Source organism: Octopus bimaculoides, chromosome 3 (genome assembly GCF_046866305.1).
Source record: "Octopus bimaculoides isolate indiv1 chromosome 3, ASM4686630v1, whole genome shotgun sequence".
NCBI classification, from domain to species: Eukaryota; Metazoa; Mollusca; class Cephalopoda; order Octopoda; family Octopodidae; genus Octopus; species Octopus bimaculoides.
Window position 1 is genome coordinate 22,773,839 of NC_142930.1, and position 16,240 is coordinate 22,790,078.

Here is a 16,240-nt window from a genome sequence, read left to right on the forward strand (position 1 = left end):
AATAAACTGATTTACAGAGAAATATTAACTATTTTCCATGCGTCATTCTTTGTCCTGTTTATGCACTTTGGCTAGCTTTCTGGTGAGTTGTAGTGCACCTGAGTACTGTTGTTTTTGTTGTTGTTAGCACTCCGTCGCTTACGACGACGACGAAGGTTCCAGTCGATCCGATCAACGGAACAGCCAGCTCGTGAAATTAATGTGCAAGTGACTGGTCACTCCACAGACACGTGTACCCTTAACGTAGTTCTCGGGGATATTCAGCATGACACAGAGTGTGACAAGGCTGACCCTTTGAATTACAGGCACAACAGAAACAGGAAGTAAGAGTGAGAGAAAGTTGTGAAAGAGTACAGCAGGGTTCGCCACCATCCCCTGCCGGAGCCTCGTGGAGCTTTAGGTGTTTTCACTCAATAAACACTCACAACGCCCTGTCTGGGAATCGAAACCGTGATCCTATGACCACGAGTCCGCTGCCCTAACCATTGGGCCATTGCACCTCCACTCCTGAGCACTGTATACATTATTTTATCTAAATAATCTATCATGATGTTCCAGCTAAAAAAAGAAAACTGAGCACAGTTTTATGGTTAAGAACAAGAGTAAGATAGAAAGTAAAGCAACCAACGGGATGAATATGAATAAACTACCAACAGATTAATACAGAACAGTAGGGTGTAAACAGATTGGACGTATCATTATCATGGTCTGAGTTAATTTAACTTAGGAAAAATTCTGAATAGGAGAAAGAACAGTAATTATAAATGTTATGATACAACTGACTGGTCAAAAGTAAGAACAAAAGGTAGGCATAAATGCTGAGTTGGCTCAAGTAATGAAACTAATAAAACTATCATACAATTTCTTTTACTTATTGGACAAAGAAAAAAACACTGATCAGTTTAGTGTATCTATTTTAAAATGAAGACCTAAGGTATATATAGCAATAAAGCACAAGCCCTAAGAAGTCTTGAACCATCTCAGAATGATGACCCTATAGTACATACAGATTGTGAAAGAAAACTAAATATTTTCTTTCAAGTGGTAATTCAAAAGAAATATAGAAACTATTCTCAAAGAAGTAGATTGTGTCATTGAGAATTTAGAGTGAGTTTGTCTGGAACAGAATGGAATCTAATAACGAGGGGAAAAACTTCTATTATCAGTGGGAAGCCTCATGCCCTTTATCTAGCTATAACTATTACTTAAATCATACAAAGGAAATTATTACATGCAAACGTAAAGGAGAAAAAACAAAAGGCCAAGTTTATTTTAAAAAAAGGACACCCAAGTATATGTAGAAAGTGGAAATTTAAATAAAAAAACTATAGTAGTGGTAAGAAGGGTTCTGGAACACTTACTCTTCCAGCAACTGCTGTCGTTTTTCCTTTAGCAGAACCCCCCTTAGCAACAGTCACTCGACCAACACCAACTGGTGTGTCCTTATTTAAGATTTTGGCTTTATTTCTTGGAGTTCTGCTTCGCCCTCTAGTAGCAGCAGTAGGGTCAGTTATAGTTGCAATAGTAGTTGTAGTAGTAATAATAGAGGTGGTGCTAGTAGTTATATCAGTAGCAGCAGTTGGTTGTGATGTTGTATTTGACGTTGATGTTGTTGTTGTTGTTGTTGTATCTAGAGTAGTATTTAGCTGGTCACTCTTAACTGGAGTAGAGGTAATGAGAGGCTGCACTAAGCTCATTACAGCATCTGGCTTTGTAACAACAACACTGCTAGCTTCTGCATCTCCCAAAACTTCAGCAACTTCCGACTGTTGCTGTTCTACCTGTGAAACTTCCTCTGATTGCTTCTTCATGGCTTCCTGGGCTTCTTTTTCTTTTTGACGATTCTCCTGACGGATTTTCTCAGCCATCTCTCTCTGTTCAGCTTCACTTATTCTAGTTGAACGCCTGAAAAGTGAAGTAATAATAAATATAAATACATATGATATAACAAACATTAACACCAATGGGACAAAATAAAGTTTAACTTCATTTCATCATTGGGTTACATAACAAATGTTGTGGTCTGTTAATTGTCAACTTATTCATGTACATGTACTCAAGGTGGAGCTGAATTCACGAACCTTTTGCAGAACCCTTATATAAAAAAAGAAATATAAAAAAAAAAAACACAAAACCCTTATACAATTCTCCAAAAACCATGGAACACATACCTATATTGGAAATCAAACCTTTGCCACCCTTGTTTTAATAACTAACACATTAAAGGAAGCAAAAATTATTTTAGAGAGAGAATTTATTTGTATAAAAATCAAGTTACGATTTTTTTCGTTTTTGGATTTGGTTTGCAAGGTTTTTTTATGTGATTTCGTGTGTTGAAGCATATTCTGTTGTGTCTGGTGAGAGTCATTTTCTTATTGTGCCTTAAAATTTAACACTCACCGGTAAAATTTCCACTTATTTTTCTTTTTATTCTCCTAAAATTTTCGTTGCGTCTTGCAACCTTATCAATAGTCTTGACTCTCCCCAGACACAACACAAGTTACGATTTATTATTTTGAAAATAGTGAAAAACTTTTTTTTTGTACAATTTATATTTATTAAATTTTATTAAAAATCTTGTTATCTCGCAGAATACCAGAATTTTTTCATGAGAAACCCTGCATTAGATAACAGAAAAAAAAAGCACAGTATCCATTGGTATCCTACCATCCCCTATGACACTTTACACAACTAAAAAAAACTAAATCCATGAGATGACAGGGACTAAAACATAAAACTGAAAAACTTCTTTTAATCAAACTTGTTCCAAATTAAACGAAAACTTAGAATTCAAATTTGATATCTTTCAGTTTTTCCATTTTTAAAAATTTCAGCTGCCAAGTTTACATCCCTAGGTTTCTTACATAAACATAAATCTAGAGATTTTTCAAAGAAAATAAAAGCGAGGCACAGCTTTGTTGTTCATGGCTATTATTTCAATTTAGAGGCGATGACTACGGACCGAGACCTTTGGAAATGGGCTGTGCGTGAGAAGACCCGGCAAGCCAAGTAAGATCGTTGCCAGTGCCCCTGGACTGGTTCTTGTGCGGGTGGCACATGAGATGCACCATTTTGAGCGTGGCCGTTGCCAGTACCGCCTGACTGGCTCCTGTAGGATTTTCGAGCGAGATCGTTGCCAGTGCCCCTGGACTGGCTTGTGCGGGTGGCACATAAAAGACACCATTTCGAGCGTGGCCGTTTTCGTGCGGGTGACACGTAAAAGCACCCACTACACTCTCTGAGTGGTTGGCGTTAGGAAGGGCATCCAGCTGTAGAAACTCTGCCAAATCAGACTGGAGCCTGGTGTTGCCATCCGGTTTCACCAGTCCTCAGTCAAATCGTCCAACCCATGCTAGCATGGAAAGCGGACGTTAAACGATGATGATGATATTAAGTGAAATTATAATCAAGCTGAGGACAGACAAGTTATGATATTCAGAGTTACTTTCCCACCAAGATATAAGGATATAAGTGAAGTGGTCCCAATCTATTTTGCTTTTATGCGGCATAGTCGGAGGAGGAAATGTACAGGATTTCTGAGAATTGTGATATAAAAGATGGAAGAAACAATGACCTAAGGATATCTGCAGTCAAAAGCTAGGCATCAAGCTATTGATCTATTCTTAGACTAGACATCTAGTGTGAACGCTTGCAACCGACTGGATTCCAATAGAGACACCCAAGAACCAAAGTGTGGAGTTGAACTGGGTGATAGATTAAGTCTACAATTCAAGAATAAGTACACTCTATCAGACAGGCTTCCACACAGTTTCCACCTACCCTATTTCATTCACAAGGATCAGATCAGCCCAAGACTACAGTAGAAGACACTTTAGTTGCTATTTAATGGGACCAAACTTGGCAAGATATGATTGCAAAGTAAATTTCTTGACTACATCAAAGCCCACACACTTGACTTCTTGAAAGACTTATATTCCCTCAACAGATATAATGGCAGATATTACAGGGAATTAAATGTACAAGTTATAACACTTTTTTTTTTTTTTTTTTCAGGCAACAATCTTGCTCTACTTAGATTATTACCTTTTACACTTTGGGTGCCAAGACAACAGTATCTGCCTACAGTCCCACAGATTTTGATTTAGAACAGTACACACAATAATCCTAGCTACAAAACAATATGATAATGATTCCACCTCATCATATCTGAAGTTTTCATTTATTTATTGGGCATCCAGGAAATGGTTTAATGAAGATAAACAATAATACTAATCATACGTGGTTATAAGTTCAATTATATGGCATCTGTTGTGTTATGCTCTTATAAAGGCACATAATCTACTGAAGTTAGCCTAACTATACAATATCAAATAAATTCTAGTGCAATTTCACAGTTGAGTGATGAGCAAAAGGAAAGGTATCAAAATGTTTTAAAACTATTTTTGGAAAGACTGCCACAAATGTCCAAGTTTGCAAGTATATCAGGTTCAAATGGAAAAATAAAGAGGACATTACAAGCCGAAAGTTCAACATATGGAAATTTACCGAATGTTTGTTGGAGTAACAACAGGACTGCTCTTTTTCTGTTGCTGCTGAGGTTGAAGTCTCTTTGGTTTGTTATTTGTATCATCATCATCAATATCATTCTCTTTCACAGGACTTGAGTGAACAGCAGCAACATCAGAGAGGTTCGTGGAAGTATCTTCCTCCTCCTGACTGGTGAGACATAACTGCTCGTAGTCAGACTGTTCAAATGGAGTTTGAACACTTTTACTGCTCATTAAAGGATATGATGGATCCCTTGGTTCTCGATTAGCTGGGATAGCATATGCATGATCAGTAACAGCAACAGAAGCCAGACCCCTGAAATCATCCTACAAAGAGAAAGATTAATTGTTAGTAAATCTAAATGAGATTGAATAGGAAAGTAAACCAATATTAGCATGCTATTGGTAACTATGGTTGCTTACAATATGCTTATTATTGGCATCTTGGGTTACCAACAAAATGTAATTTAAATGTTCACCATACAATAAGGCCTCTATTTTAAGTAATCAAATTCAAATATTCACACGTGTCATTAAAATTGAAAGCAATATATTATTAATATAATGAGTCACCTCATATATCCTATAGTTTAAATAACTACATTTTGCTTTCATTTCAGGCTTTTTGTTGTTCTTTTACAGGTGGGTTTTTTTTTTTTTTTTTTCCCCCAGACTATCTAAATAAATCCATTATATTCTCTAACAATCCAGATAATATATTTTTACGGTTGAATGGGAGTGTGATATCATGGACTTGATTACATTAAAATAAAGATTGAATTTTAATCTATCCAAATGAGAAGTGCATAGCTTAGCTTCTTGAAAACCAAATACTGCCAGACATAATGCCATTGCCATAAGAGAAAGGACCTAGAATAGCAGTAGTAAGCATTCATGAAAATAGTGTGGAGCAGTCCTCTCTAACAAACTCTCCACATTAACTCAATCTGTTTTGCCATGTATTAAGAAACATCAATGTCAGTATCTCTTAAAGTAAATGGTTTGAACATTGAGACACACAATTACTGTCACTGTCTGGACTGTATAAAGAGAAACATTATAATCAAAGCTTTAGCAGCTTTTCTTTGATATTATACTTTGAAACATAACATAGACCTTTTGGTAATCCTACAAAGACCCAGATTCAAGGTACTCCGTCAGTTACGACGACGAGGGTTCCAGTTGATCCGATCAGCGGAACAGCCTGCTCGTGAAATTAACGTGCAAGTGGCTGAGCACTCCACAGACACGTGTACCCTTAATGTAGTTCTCGGGGAGATTCAGCGTGACACAGAGTGTGACAAGGCTGGCCCTTTGAAATACAGGCACAACAGAAACAGGAAAAAAGAATGAGGGAAAGCTGTGGTGAAAGAGTACAGCAGGGTTCGCCACCATCCCCTGCCGGAGCCTCGTGGAACTTTAGGTGTTTTCGCTCAATAAACACTCGCAACACCCGGTCTGGGAATCAAAACCGCGATCTTATGACCGCAAGTCTGCTGCCCTAACCACTGGGTTAGGAGAGAACAATTTTATATATCACTGGTTTAATTTGGAACTTTGCACACTACTAATGTACTTACTGAAAATAATACATAACATATAAGATTAGATATGTATATGCGATGGATAGAGAGGTGTACATTTAGAAAAGTGGAAGAGCAGAGAGAGAAAAAGTGGGAGAGTCTGGGGCAACCGGAAGAAGTGAGTGTCATTGCAAAAGAAGATAGACGAGGTGTTAACAGATCATTTACTGATGAGTGTAAATGTTAGTGAGTTCCAAGAATGTTAATCCTTCAATCCCTGGGTCAGTCATTTCAAGTAACATGAGCCTCACTATCAACAGCAACTACCTGACATACATCCTCATTATTTAATGTACACTTTTCCATGCTTGCCTGGGTAAGATGGAGTTTGTTGAGGCAGGTTTTCTACAGTTGGGTGTCCTTCCTGTCACCAACCCTCACCTGATGTCAAGACAGGTGTATATACACATGCATATGTGTGAGCGTGCATGCACACACACACACAATGTATATATGCGCATGCACATGCACACACAATGTATATATGCACACACACACACACACAGTAGGTCTTTTCAATTTCCATCTATCAAATCCATTCACAAGGTTTTGGTCAGCCCTGGATTATAGTAGATGCCTGAAGTACCTCATGGTGGAACTGAATGCAGATCTATATGCCTCAACCACACAGCCATGCCTGTACCTATACAATTCCTCACATTTGGTGAATCAGTAATGGAAAGGTGGAAGTAAAATATTTGAAAAGATGTTGAAAGGCAAAGAAAAAATATAAGTGACAGTAAAATTTACATCTGGAGTTCAAATCACACAGTAGCCATTGCACTGTATTTCTTGGCAGTGTACAACATACTGTTCAACTCAGTTTTCTTTGTATTGGACCTCAGTTTTCTTTGTATTTCAATGATAGGAAATTTAGCAAACGTGAATGCCAATCTCAAACTGTATAACATACTTGATTCAATGCTTAAGCTTACAAATTAATCTCATCTATACTAACATAGAGAAATGGTGATGAAGGTGATGATCAAATTGATTGATTAATTTTCTAAAAAATAGGAATAGAAAACAAACAAAAAAAATGCAACAATAACTAAACAATGAAACTTAAAGGAGTTAAAACACAATATGCACTTCTGTGACATCAATGAAAAGAACAGCACTAAATTATGACAGTAATGCTAAGTGGCTTACCCTGCTACTACTGATACAAGGATCATAGATTTGGTTAATTTCTGGTGAAGTATGGCCAGAGAGTGCATCAAGGTGTTGAAGGTTCATGCTCTGGTCATCTGCAAATAGTTCCACCTTGTTGGTAGCACTGTGGCTGTCATCATTGTTATTGTTGCTGTTGCTGTTGTTGCTAACACTCCCCACAGCTGCTGCAGGGCTGTCAATGTTTGGTTTGTTCCCTGCCTCCTCTCCATAACCAAGATCACCATCAGCAATGCCAATGTTACTTTGGTGCTGGGAGAACAAAATCAAGTTGGTGTCCACATTGCTACGGCCGTCATCTATAGCATAGACAACAGCAGACATAGCGCCACTACCATCCAGGCCTAAAGATGGCACTCGTGTTTGTTGTAAAGCTTCTTTCACGTCATCACATGACAGGACTTGGTCAAACTGTTGCAAGTGTTCTAAAAATGGATTTTTCTCCTACATAACAAAGAAAAGAAAATACACAAATCATTAGTGCAATTAATTTCTTTTTCATTAATTATTTAAATTTTGTAAATAACGATACTTGAAAAGAATACATTGAAAAAATAGATTTGAGAATTTAATCTTTTAGAATTTTAGAGCCAGAAAGTTCTCTTTAGGATCACAGACTATTTCAATCTTGCTGACTTTCTATATTATCTCTATTAAGACCCACTCAGGAGAACTGCACATATTGTTGGGGGTGGTGCAGTTGTTGCACATAGACACATCCTAGATAGCATTCTAAAGGGCAATTTGATTAATTGGCAAGATTCAATTACCAACACATTTTAAACTCTAGCTCAAAAATGTGCTGTTTCTCTTTTCTGCATTGTCTGTTGTTAGACACTTTACATCCTCCCTGCTCTAGACTCTGCACAAAACACCTTTTCCAGTGTTTCTTCCTAACCAGAATAACAAATCTCAGGAAATCCTTCCATGGCCTAGCTTTCTTCAAACTGAACATCAATATTATCAAATGTCATGACAATTGTCTCTTAATTAATTTATGAAAAAGCAAATGATCGACTAACTAAATCTACTTGTTGCAAGGACTGCGTTCTTTGTTCAAAGAAGTTGGCTTGCTTTATTAACATCTTATCCTCACCAAATCACACAGGGAGTCTTTTATTTTTTAGCTCTCCAATATTCATAAAGAGAAGAGGAACAGTAGAGGTAGTTATTGTTATTTTTAATTATCTTCCAATATTGGTTAGCATACTCACTCTACCTCTTTTTCTCTCCTAATCACTGTTTTTGCATCCACTTTTCCATGCTCACATAGGCTAAATGGAATTTGTTGAGCAAGATTTTCTATGACCAGATGCCCTACCTGTCATGCAAACCCTCACCTTTTTCTCCAAGAAAGTAATATTTCCCCATGGCCAGATATATTTTCATGGAAGACTGAAAACAAATGAGACTGCTTGCATGACAATGGCACTCTTTAAAACTATCATATAATGTCAAAAGAAGGCAGTGGCGGTGGTGACAGCAGCAGCACCACCATTGTTTTAGGCCCACGTTTTCATTCTTGCACAGGTCAGAGAGAATTTGTTAAGGCAGATTTTCTACAGCTGGCTACCTTTCCTGACTGTTAGCTCTCACTTATTTCCAAGCAAGATACTATATTCCTATAGCTGGACATGCTTTCATGAAAAATTAGAAATGAATAACACCACTCGCAAGATAGACACTTGTTTACAATGATCATGTGATGCTAACACACATGCACAGGTACACACACAAGTAGATAAAAAGACAGTGTGTGTGTGTGTGTACATATACATACAAAGGCTTCTTTCAGTTTCTATCTACCAAATCCACTCACAAGGCTTTTGAAGGCCTGAGACAATATTGTAGAAGGCAATATTGTCCAAGGTTCCATATAGCAATACACACACACACACACACACACACACACATAGAGAGAGAGGCAAGCAGACAGAGGAAGGGAAGGGATGAATAGTCAGGTGGTGAGAGAAAAGGAGAAGCGGACATCATCATCATCACCATCATTTAATATCCTAGTGAGAATTACTAATAAGTTTAATGAAAACTTTACAGAAGTAAATGTACACCAGAGCTAGGATTTTAAATAGCTATCCCTGGTGAATCAACAGAATTAGAAGAAAAGGTCCTAACAAGGAAGCAGAGCTGAATTCAAGAGACTTAAAACCTAGCAAACAAAATTTTTTGTCAGCAGAGAAAACTACAGAACTTCACCAAGGAGTAGGTAGGAATTCCATATTGTGTATCCAATATAAACCACACATAAAAGTCAGACTGACACAGGTAATAGACAGCAGGAGTAGTTAACAATAAGAATAAGGGAAAAAATGAAATCTTTCAATTTTCTTAAAGGATCACAAGAAGTGGCAGCTGACAGCTGTTAGCTGACCCAGTTTGTAGTGAAAATGGTTGTTGCAAAAGCTTAAGAGAGAATAATAGAGTAAGGGCGGGGTAGAGGGAAAAAATCAAATTTATTATGCAACAGGTAATCTGCACCATCTACTTATGCAGCATTTGAAACTCATTAAAAAGTCAGCTTACATTTATATGTATTAGTATATTTATTTAAATATGAGCGTGCGCGCGCACATACACACACACATCATCATCATCATCATCATTTTAATGTCCACTTTTCCTTGCTTGCATGGGTGGGATAGAGTTTATTGAGACAGATTTTCTATGGCCAGATACCCTTCATGTTGTCAACAATCATATATTTCCAAACAAGGTAATATTTCCACATGGCCAGACATGACTGACAATCATTTTCCAACTATCACATGATGTCAAGGCAAGAAGACACACACACACACACACACACACACACACAAAACAGTCTTCTTTTAGTTTTCATCTACCAAAGCCACTCACAATTCTTTGGTCAGCATGAGGCTATAGTTGAAGACACTTGCCCAAGGTGCCACACAGTGAGACTGAACTCAGATCCATGTGATTGGGAAGCAAACATCTAACCACACAGCCACACCTACATATACATGTGTGTATATAAGTACAAATATACATATATATGCTAGTGAGATTACATCATTTCAAGGTTAAAACAATATGAAGAGTATTGTAACTAATGATACTCTGAAAACGTAGCTGCTAGAATAAGAGTGAGCTGGGCAAAGTTCGGTGAGCTTCTATCTTTGGTCGTAACAAAGGGCCTCCCCTTCATAGTGAAAGGCAAATTGTATGATGCTTGTGTACGAAGTGTCATGCTACATGGCAGTAAAACATGGGCTGTGACTGTAGAGGACATGCAAAAGCTTGAAAGAAATGAAACCAGCATGCTTCACTGGATGTAAAATGCCAGTGTGAATGTATGACAGGGAAAAATTGGGTATAAGAGGCATCAGATGTAGTGTGCAAGAGAGAAGACTGCACTGGTTTGGTCGAATAATGCATATGGATGAGGACATTTGCATAAAGAAATGCTGATCTCTAATTGTGGAGAGAACCTGTGGAAAGGATAGACCCAGGAAGATGTGATGAGGTGGTGAAATATTATCTTCAATTGTTGAATTTCACGTAGGTGATGACAGGTGACCAAGATATCTAGCAATTTGCTGTAATTAAGAAATGTCAAGGTAAGTGAAATTGTGGTCATGACCAATGTCAGTGACACGTAAAAGGCACCCATGCCAGTGACATGTAAAAGCACCCATGTTGGTGACACATAAAAGGCACTTGTACTGGTGGCACAAAGAGGCATCCAGCACACTTTGTCAGGTGGCTGACGTTAGGAAGGGCATGCAACCATAGAAACCAAGCCGAAGTAGACGACTGGAGTCTGGTGTAGCTCTCAGGCTTACTAGCCCCAGTCAAGTCATCTAATTCATGCCAGCATGGAAGACAATGTTAAATGAAGATGATGATTGTCTTCTTTTGGATTCTGTCCACCAAATCACCCACAAGGATTTAGCAGAAGACACTGGTCCTAAGTGCCATATGGTTGAAATTGAACTTGAAACTACATGGTAGAAAAGCAAATATCTCAACCATGTAACCACACATATATACTCTTTATCCATTTCTCAGCTAATAGTATGCCTACCCCAACCACTCCTAGTGAAGAATCTAAATTGCTGTTTCTTGCTCCTATGAAGAGTTTGGCTGAGGATCCCTTCTATCTTATCTTTTGCACACAGCACACTTCCACTGAAGCATCTCTACAATCTCAGTGGGCCTGCATTTCATTGTGTTGACATGGATAGTTGCCAGTCTGAGGGTTTGGGGCTGACACAGGAGGAAGGAATTCCAATATTAATTCCATATTCCCTTTTATGTCCTCTTATCCTTTACTTGCACCCATATTCCTCATATAACATGGGATAGCCCTGGCCACCCCTACATAACCTCATCAACTTCATATTTTATCCTTCCCTTTCTCAATAACCACTTTTATATAATGTACACACACAGAGCATTTGGTATCATTCTCAGTAACAATTAGCAAAGCAACAAGGAATCCTGTATGTGGTAACTCTACCTATTAATGATAGCAACCTGCATAATGTGGCTATGAATGTAAAGTCTGACAAAAAAGATGTGATGATTGCAGATAGAACATATTTGATAAATCTACTTGGTCAACACTGACCTAGGGCTAAACTATCGCAATTAATGGTTATTCCTGATGAAGTCTCATTTTCAGCATTTCACATTAATGGACTTTAGTTACTCATACCAAAACCCCCCACCTGTGTACACTTTTTGTCCTAAATATAAGTCAAATAGTTTATGACAAATATTGATCTTAAAAGTAACATGCTGTGCATTTTAGTCAAGCCCCATATGCACACACTTTAATCCTTTAGCATTTAAACTGGCCATATCTGGCTCAAATGTCCTACCAGTTTCATGTTCAAACTGGCCAGATCCAACCTTTCATGTCTACCCTACAATGTCCTTTTAAAAAATAAACAGTCACATCATTGAGATCCTGAAGATATGAGCTAATGCATGATTAATTCAAAACAAAGTAAATAACAAGTATTACATTTGACAGAGTAGTCTGAATGCTAAAGGGTTAAGTGAGGTTAAAGGGTTAAGTGTACAGAGATTTTCTTTGCTTTTTTTTTTTTAAACAGACATGTCTACACATGATAGGTTAGCACTGAGAAACCCAATCTAGGCACTACATGTAATGTAAGTGATTTAATATCACAAAACAGTGGGTCTCTAACAACTTGTTACTGGGTTTTCACTTTAAAATATTTTTATATATCAGTATTTTAAATGGGCTGGTGATATATTCAGCCATAAAATCTAAGTTAAAATGATATTACTCTAAAGAAAGAGTAGGTTTGGAGGTTTTTTCTTTTTTCAGCTCTAACAAAATATATAAAAGTTTGAAGAACAAAAGGAAATAAAAAGGGAACATTCAACCCATTTGATATGTCAGTTTTAGTTCTCTTAAATAAGCCTTTCAAACTTTTGTATTTTTGTTTCAGTTGAGGTTTGGGTCTACCATTCACAAAGCCTCCATTATTTTCTTTGTATTTCCATGCCAGCTCCTTAGGAACGCTTTAAACTTGATACTCATGAATGAAAATGCTAACAAAACTAGTTCAAGACAAAATAATTACAATAATGAGGTTTTTTTTTTTTTTCCTTCCTTTCTTTCTTTGCCACTAGCCTTTAAAACACATCAAAACAATCTTCATCTTCACTTCTTTTTTTTTTCAAGAATTTAGTCATAGGATTTTCATCTTTGTTTTTGATGATTTAGTATGATTTGTTTTAAGACACATCTTCAATACAGAGAACTATTAAAGGAAATTAACATTCCACTGCTGACTCAGCCTGACTTTGATTTCATTACTGGAACCAGAGTCTAAATCTAACATCTTAATACTTCTTCCATTTGATATATCTTCAAAACAACAAAGTATTTTACAACTAAGCTAGATTGGGGGGGGGGGGGGCTGAAAATAATAACCCATGATGCTCCACTCATGCCAGCATGAAAAACATGATGATGAATGATAACGACAACATATTTTCCTGCTAGTATTTAACTTGCTTTTAATAAGTCATATCAAAAATACCACTGCTGTTGCCTTGAGAATATTTCCACCTCCACCCTCTACTTCCCTCATTCAAAGAACTCAATATGTGGTAGATTATAGAGTTTCAGAAATTCAATAGTGCTGGAAGCTGATCACAATTGAGTGCTGGCAGCCATACTAAATCATACAGAAGTTATGGTCCTTGTAGTGCTTCCTAAGAGGGTGAGATTGATGCAATGGATGTTCAGCATGAATTTCTGGAGGTAAACATTTGTAAGAAAAAGAGCTACAAATCTTCAACGTGGCTGCTTGTTTTGCAAAAAACTGTAGCTAAGTATTTTTCAAATCAAACTCTACCATCTTCAAAAATAGTTAAATATCCAGAATTTTGTAATACGACAGGAAAGGATAGTCTTGACTAAAATGCAAGTCAAATAATGTGTACTTAACATATGAAAGTATTTCTCACTTGTACAAATACCGTCAGAGAGTGAGAATGGTATTTAACATTGAAACTGTATAAAGCATGGTTGAAAACATTTACTATGGTGTCATATAAAGTCTTCAAAATAATGAAACACCACCAAGCAACAACCATTATAAATAATCCAGAAAAATACCTAACTTTGCAGAAAATGAAAAAATTAAAAAATGATAATGCTGACAGCAATGACAAGTGTAAACATGGGAAATAGCATTGTTCTCTCCATTTCCAACATCATAAGTCCACACAGAAAACATATAGACTTTGTAAATATGACAGACAAAAAGAAAATATTCTGCAATACAACATTAACAGCTTTAAAAATAATTTTATGGAATTAAGATTTTATCATCATTCATGAAGCAATAAGTCAAAAAACATTCTTACTACCAGGACAGAGAACATTCACCGTTCTCGATTATACTCAAATCAGACTAGGCAGACCCTTCCACAAAAGGGGATGGTCCATAACATACATAAAAACTTGCATTCAATATATACAGCATTTGCAAATAAACTAATAGGAAGCAGCATTACACTACAAATGCAGGTTTTCAAAAATAGAAGTAACATGAAACCTGTTAATATAATAAACAGGAATATATATACAACACAACCTGTCACACCAACCAAACCACTAGGTACACACCAGAAACCTTTATCATTCTCTCAAACACCATCATTAAGGAAAACTTTAATGCATTTGATGCCTAGATTTTGAATGCTACAGATAACAAAAAGACATATAAATAGCATCACAACTCTACTCTCCTGGTATATTAAATAATCAAATGCCAACACATACCTTACCAAACCAAGTTGACCAATTCTTATCCGTACGTTACCTTCTACATATCTGGCTATCACAACCACATGGCAAACAATTCTCCATTTTTCCTCGAATCAACAACCAATTATCACCACAAACAACATACTTGCACATCAATGGGCAAGTGTGCCACAAAAACAGTTTTACAAACTCTTAAGAAAAACTTAATGGAACAATTTCCAAGAAATGGAATCAAATTTTTCAGAATTTAACACCACCACAATCACTGAAGTTCATACATTCAACCAAATAATTTTATATATGCATCAAAAGAACATATCCAATGATGCAACATAAAAAAAATTCCTAAATACACAAGATATAGCCAATTTTATAAACACTAAGGAGAACTTCAAACCTAAAACACCAAAACAACATGCAACTGAAATATAAGAAATAAATAATCTACAGAAGAACAGTTAACTGGTATACATTTGTATCTCGCTTCATTCACAAAATTAACAGTAAAATACGACACACAGTAAATTACCAGTATAATGAACAATAATAATTACATTACACTACATGTCACAATAACACATTCAAATAATATACCACGCTGAAAAACTGCAAAACTAAATACATACCCTTATCAAACATTTCTTGAAAGTCAACTACCAAAATTTCTACAAAGAGGAAATATCACAAAATGAACTTACCTTCTAAGCTATACAATGATTTAGACTCCTTTCTAAAACAACAGACAACTCTGAAGCCTTGAAACTAGACAAAACACAAGCAAACAGCTAAAAACACATAGGAACTAGAGAAATCACCCAACAACATCCAGAACTACTCTGCCCGACTAATGCCCAACAAAAATCTAGAAGCAAGATAAACAACATCATACACATCATCTTCTTATGAACTCTCAGAGCTACTAAAAAGGTTAATCCTTGACATTGCTGGCACATCTCCCCACTCTAAGTCACAGGTGTGCTATAGTTCATACACAAACCACATGTACAATAAGACAAGAATATTAAACTGAAAGACCAGGATACTAGCAAACAAAGAGAAAATAGACAGCTTCAACAACTCAAAAATCTCTCACCTATACCACAGTAAATACACCTTTGAGATCAACAAAGTCTTCTATAACTATCTCCTCGTACAAAAGAAATGCTGAACACCACTTTAACCCTTTAGTTATTATATTAGTTTCAATTAATTTTGAAAAATAATGCAAAATTTAAAAAAAGAAAATACAACTCCTGTTATTATTCGTCTGGTGTCTGGTTCATAAATTAAAATGAAATTTTGAAGGAAGGTTTTAATGTTCACTTTAAAACAAACAGTTTGTATCACAGAAACAAGGGCAGTCTCGGATGGCTTGGTTTGAAAAAGATTTTTAAAAAACATGACATGCTGGCGAACAAACCAATTTTCAGGTAACCAACTCTATGGGGAACACAAGAACAATACTTCCAGAACCTGCAATTTCTCAAATAAAATACTCCAGGACTCTGTCCTCTCACAACCTATATCTACACAACCTTCTCATACTTCCAGAAAATATACAGATGGCCTCATACATAGATTAAAAAAAGAAAAAAAGCACAGCCTGCTGCCATTTTCTAGATACTCCAGCACAACTACACCAACTGTACATAAATCACTTGGAAATCTGGTCCCACAGTAAT

At 36.5% G+C, this 16,240-nt stretch overlaps 1 protein-coding gene across 2 annotated transcripts in view; it reads right to left on the minus strand.

Annotated features, from left to right (window-relative positions):
• The window catches only part of LOC106869125 (uncharacterized), a 173,058-nt gene that overhangs the window by 36,900 nt on the left and 119,918 nt on the right, over window positions 1–16,240 (minus strand). For both annotated transcript variants that reach the window (XM_052966608.2, XM_052966610.2), the window contains exons 3-5: window positions 7,244–7,708; window positions 4,507–4,835; window positions 1,362–1,905 (exon numbers count right to left, since the gene is read on the minus strand). In XM_052966608.2, coding sequence (XP_052822568.2) covers window positions 1,362–1,905; window positions 4,507–4,835; window positions 7,244–7,708 — 1,338 coding nt within the window. The remainder of the gene's footprint in view (window positions 1–1,361; window positions 1,906–4,506; window positions 4,836–7,243; window positions 7,709–16,240) is intronic.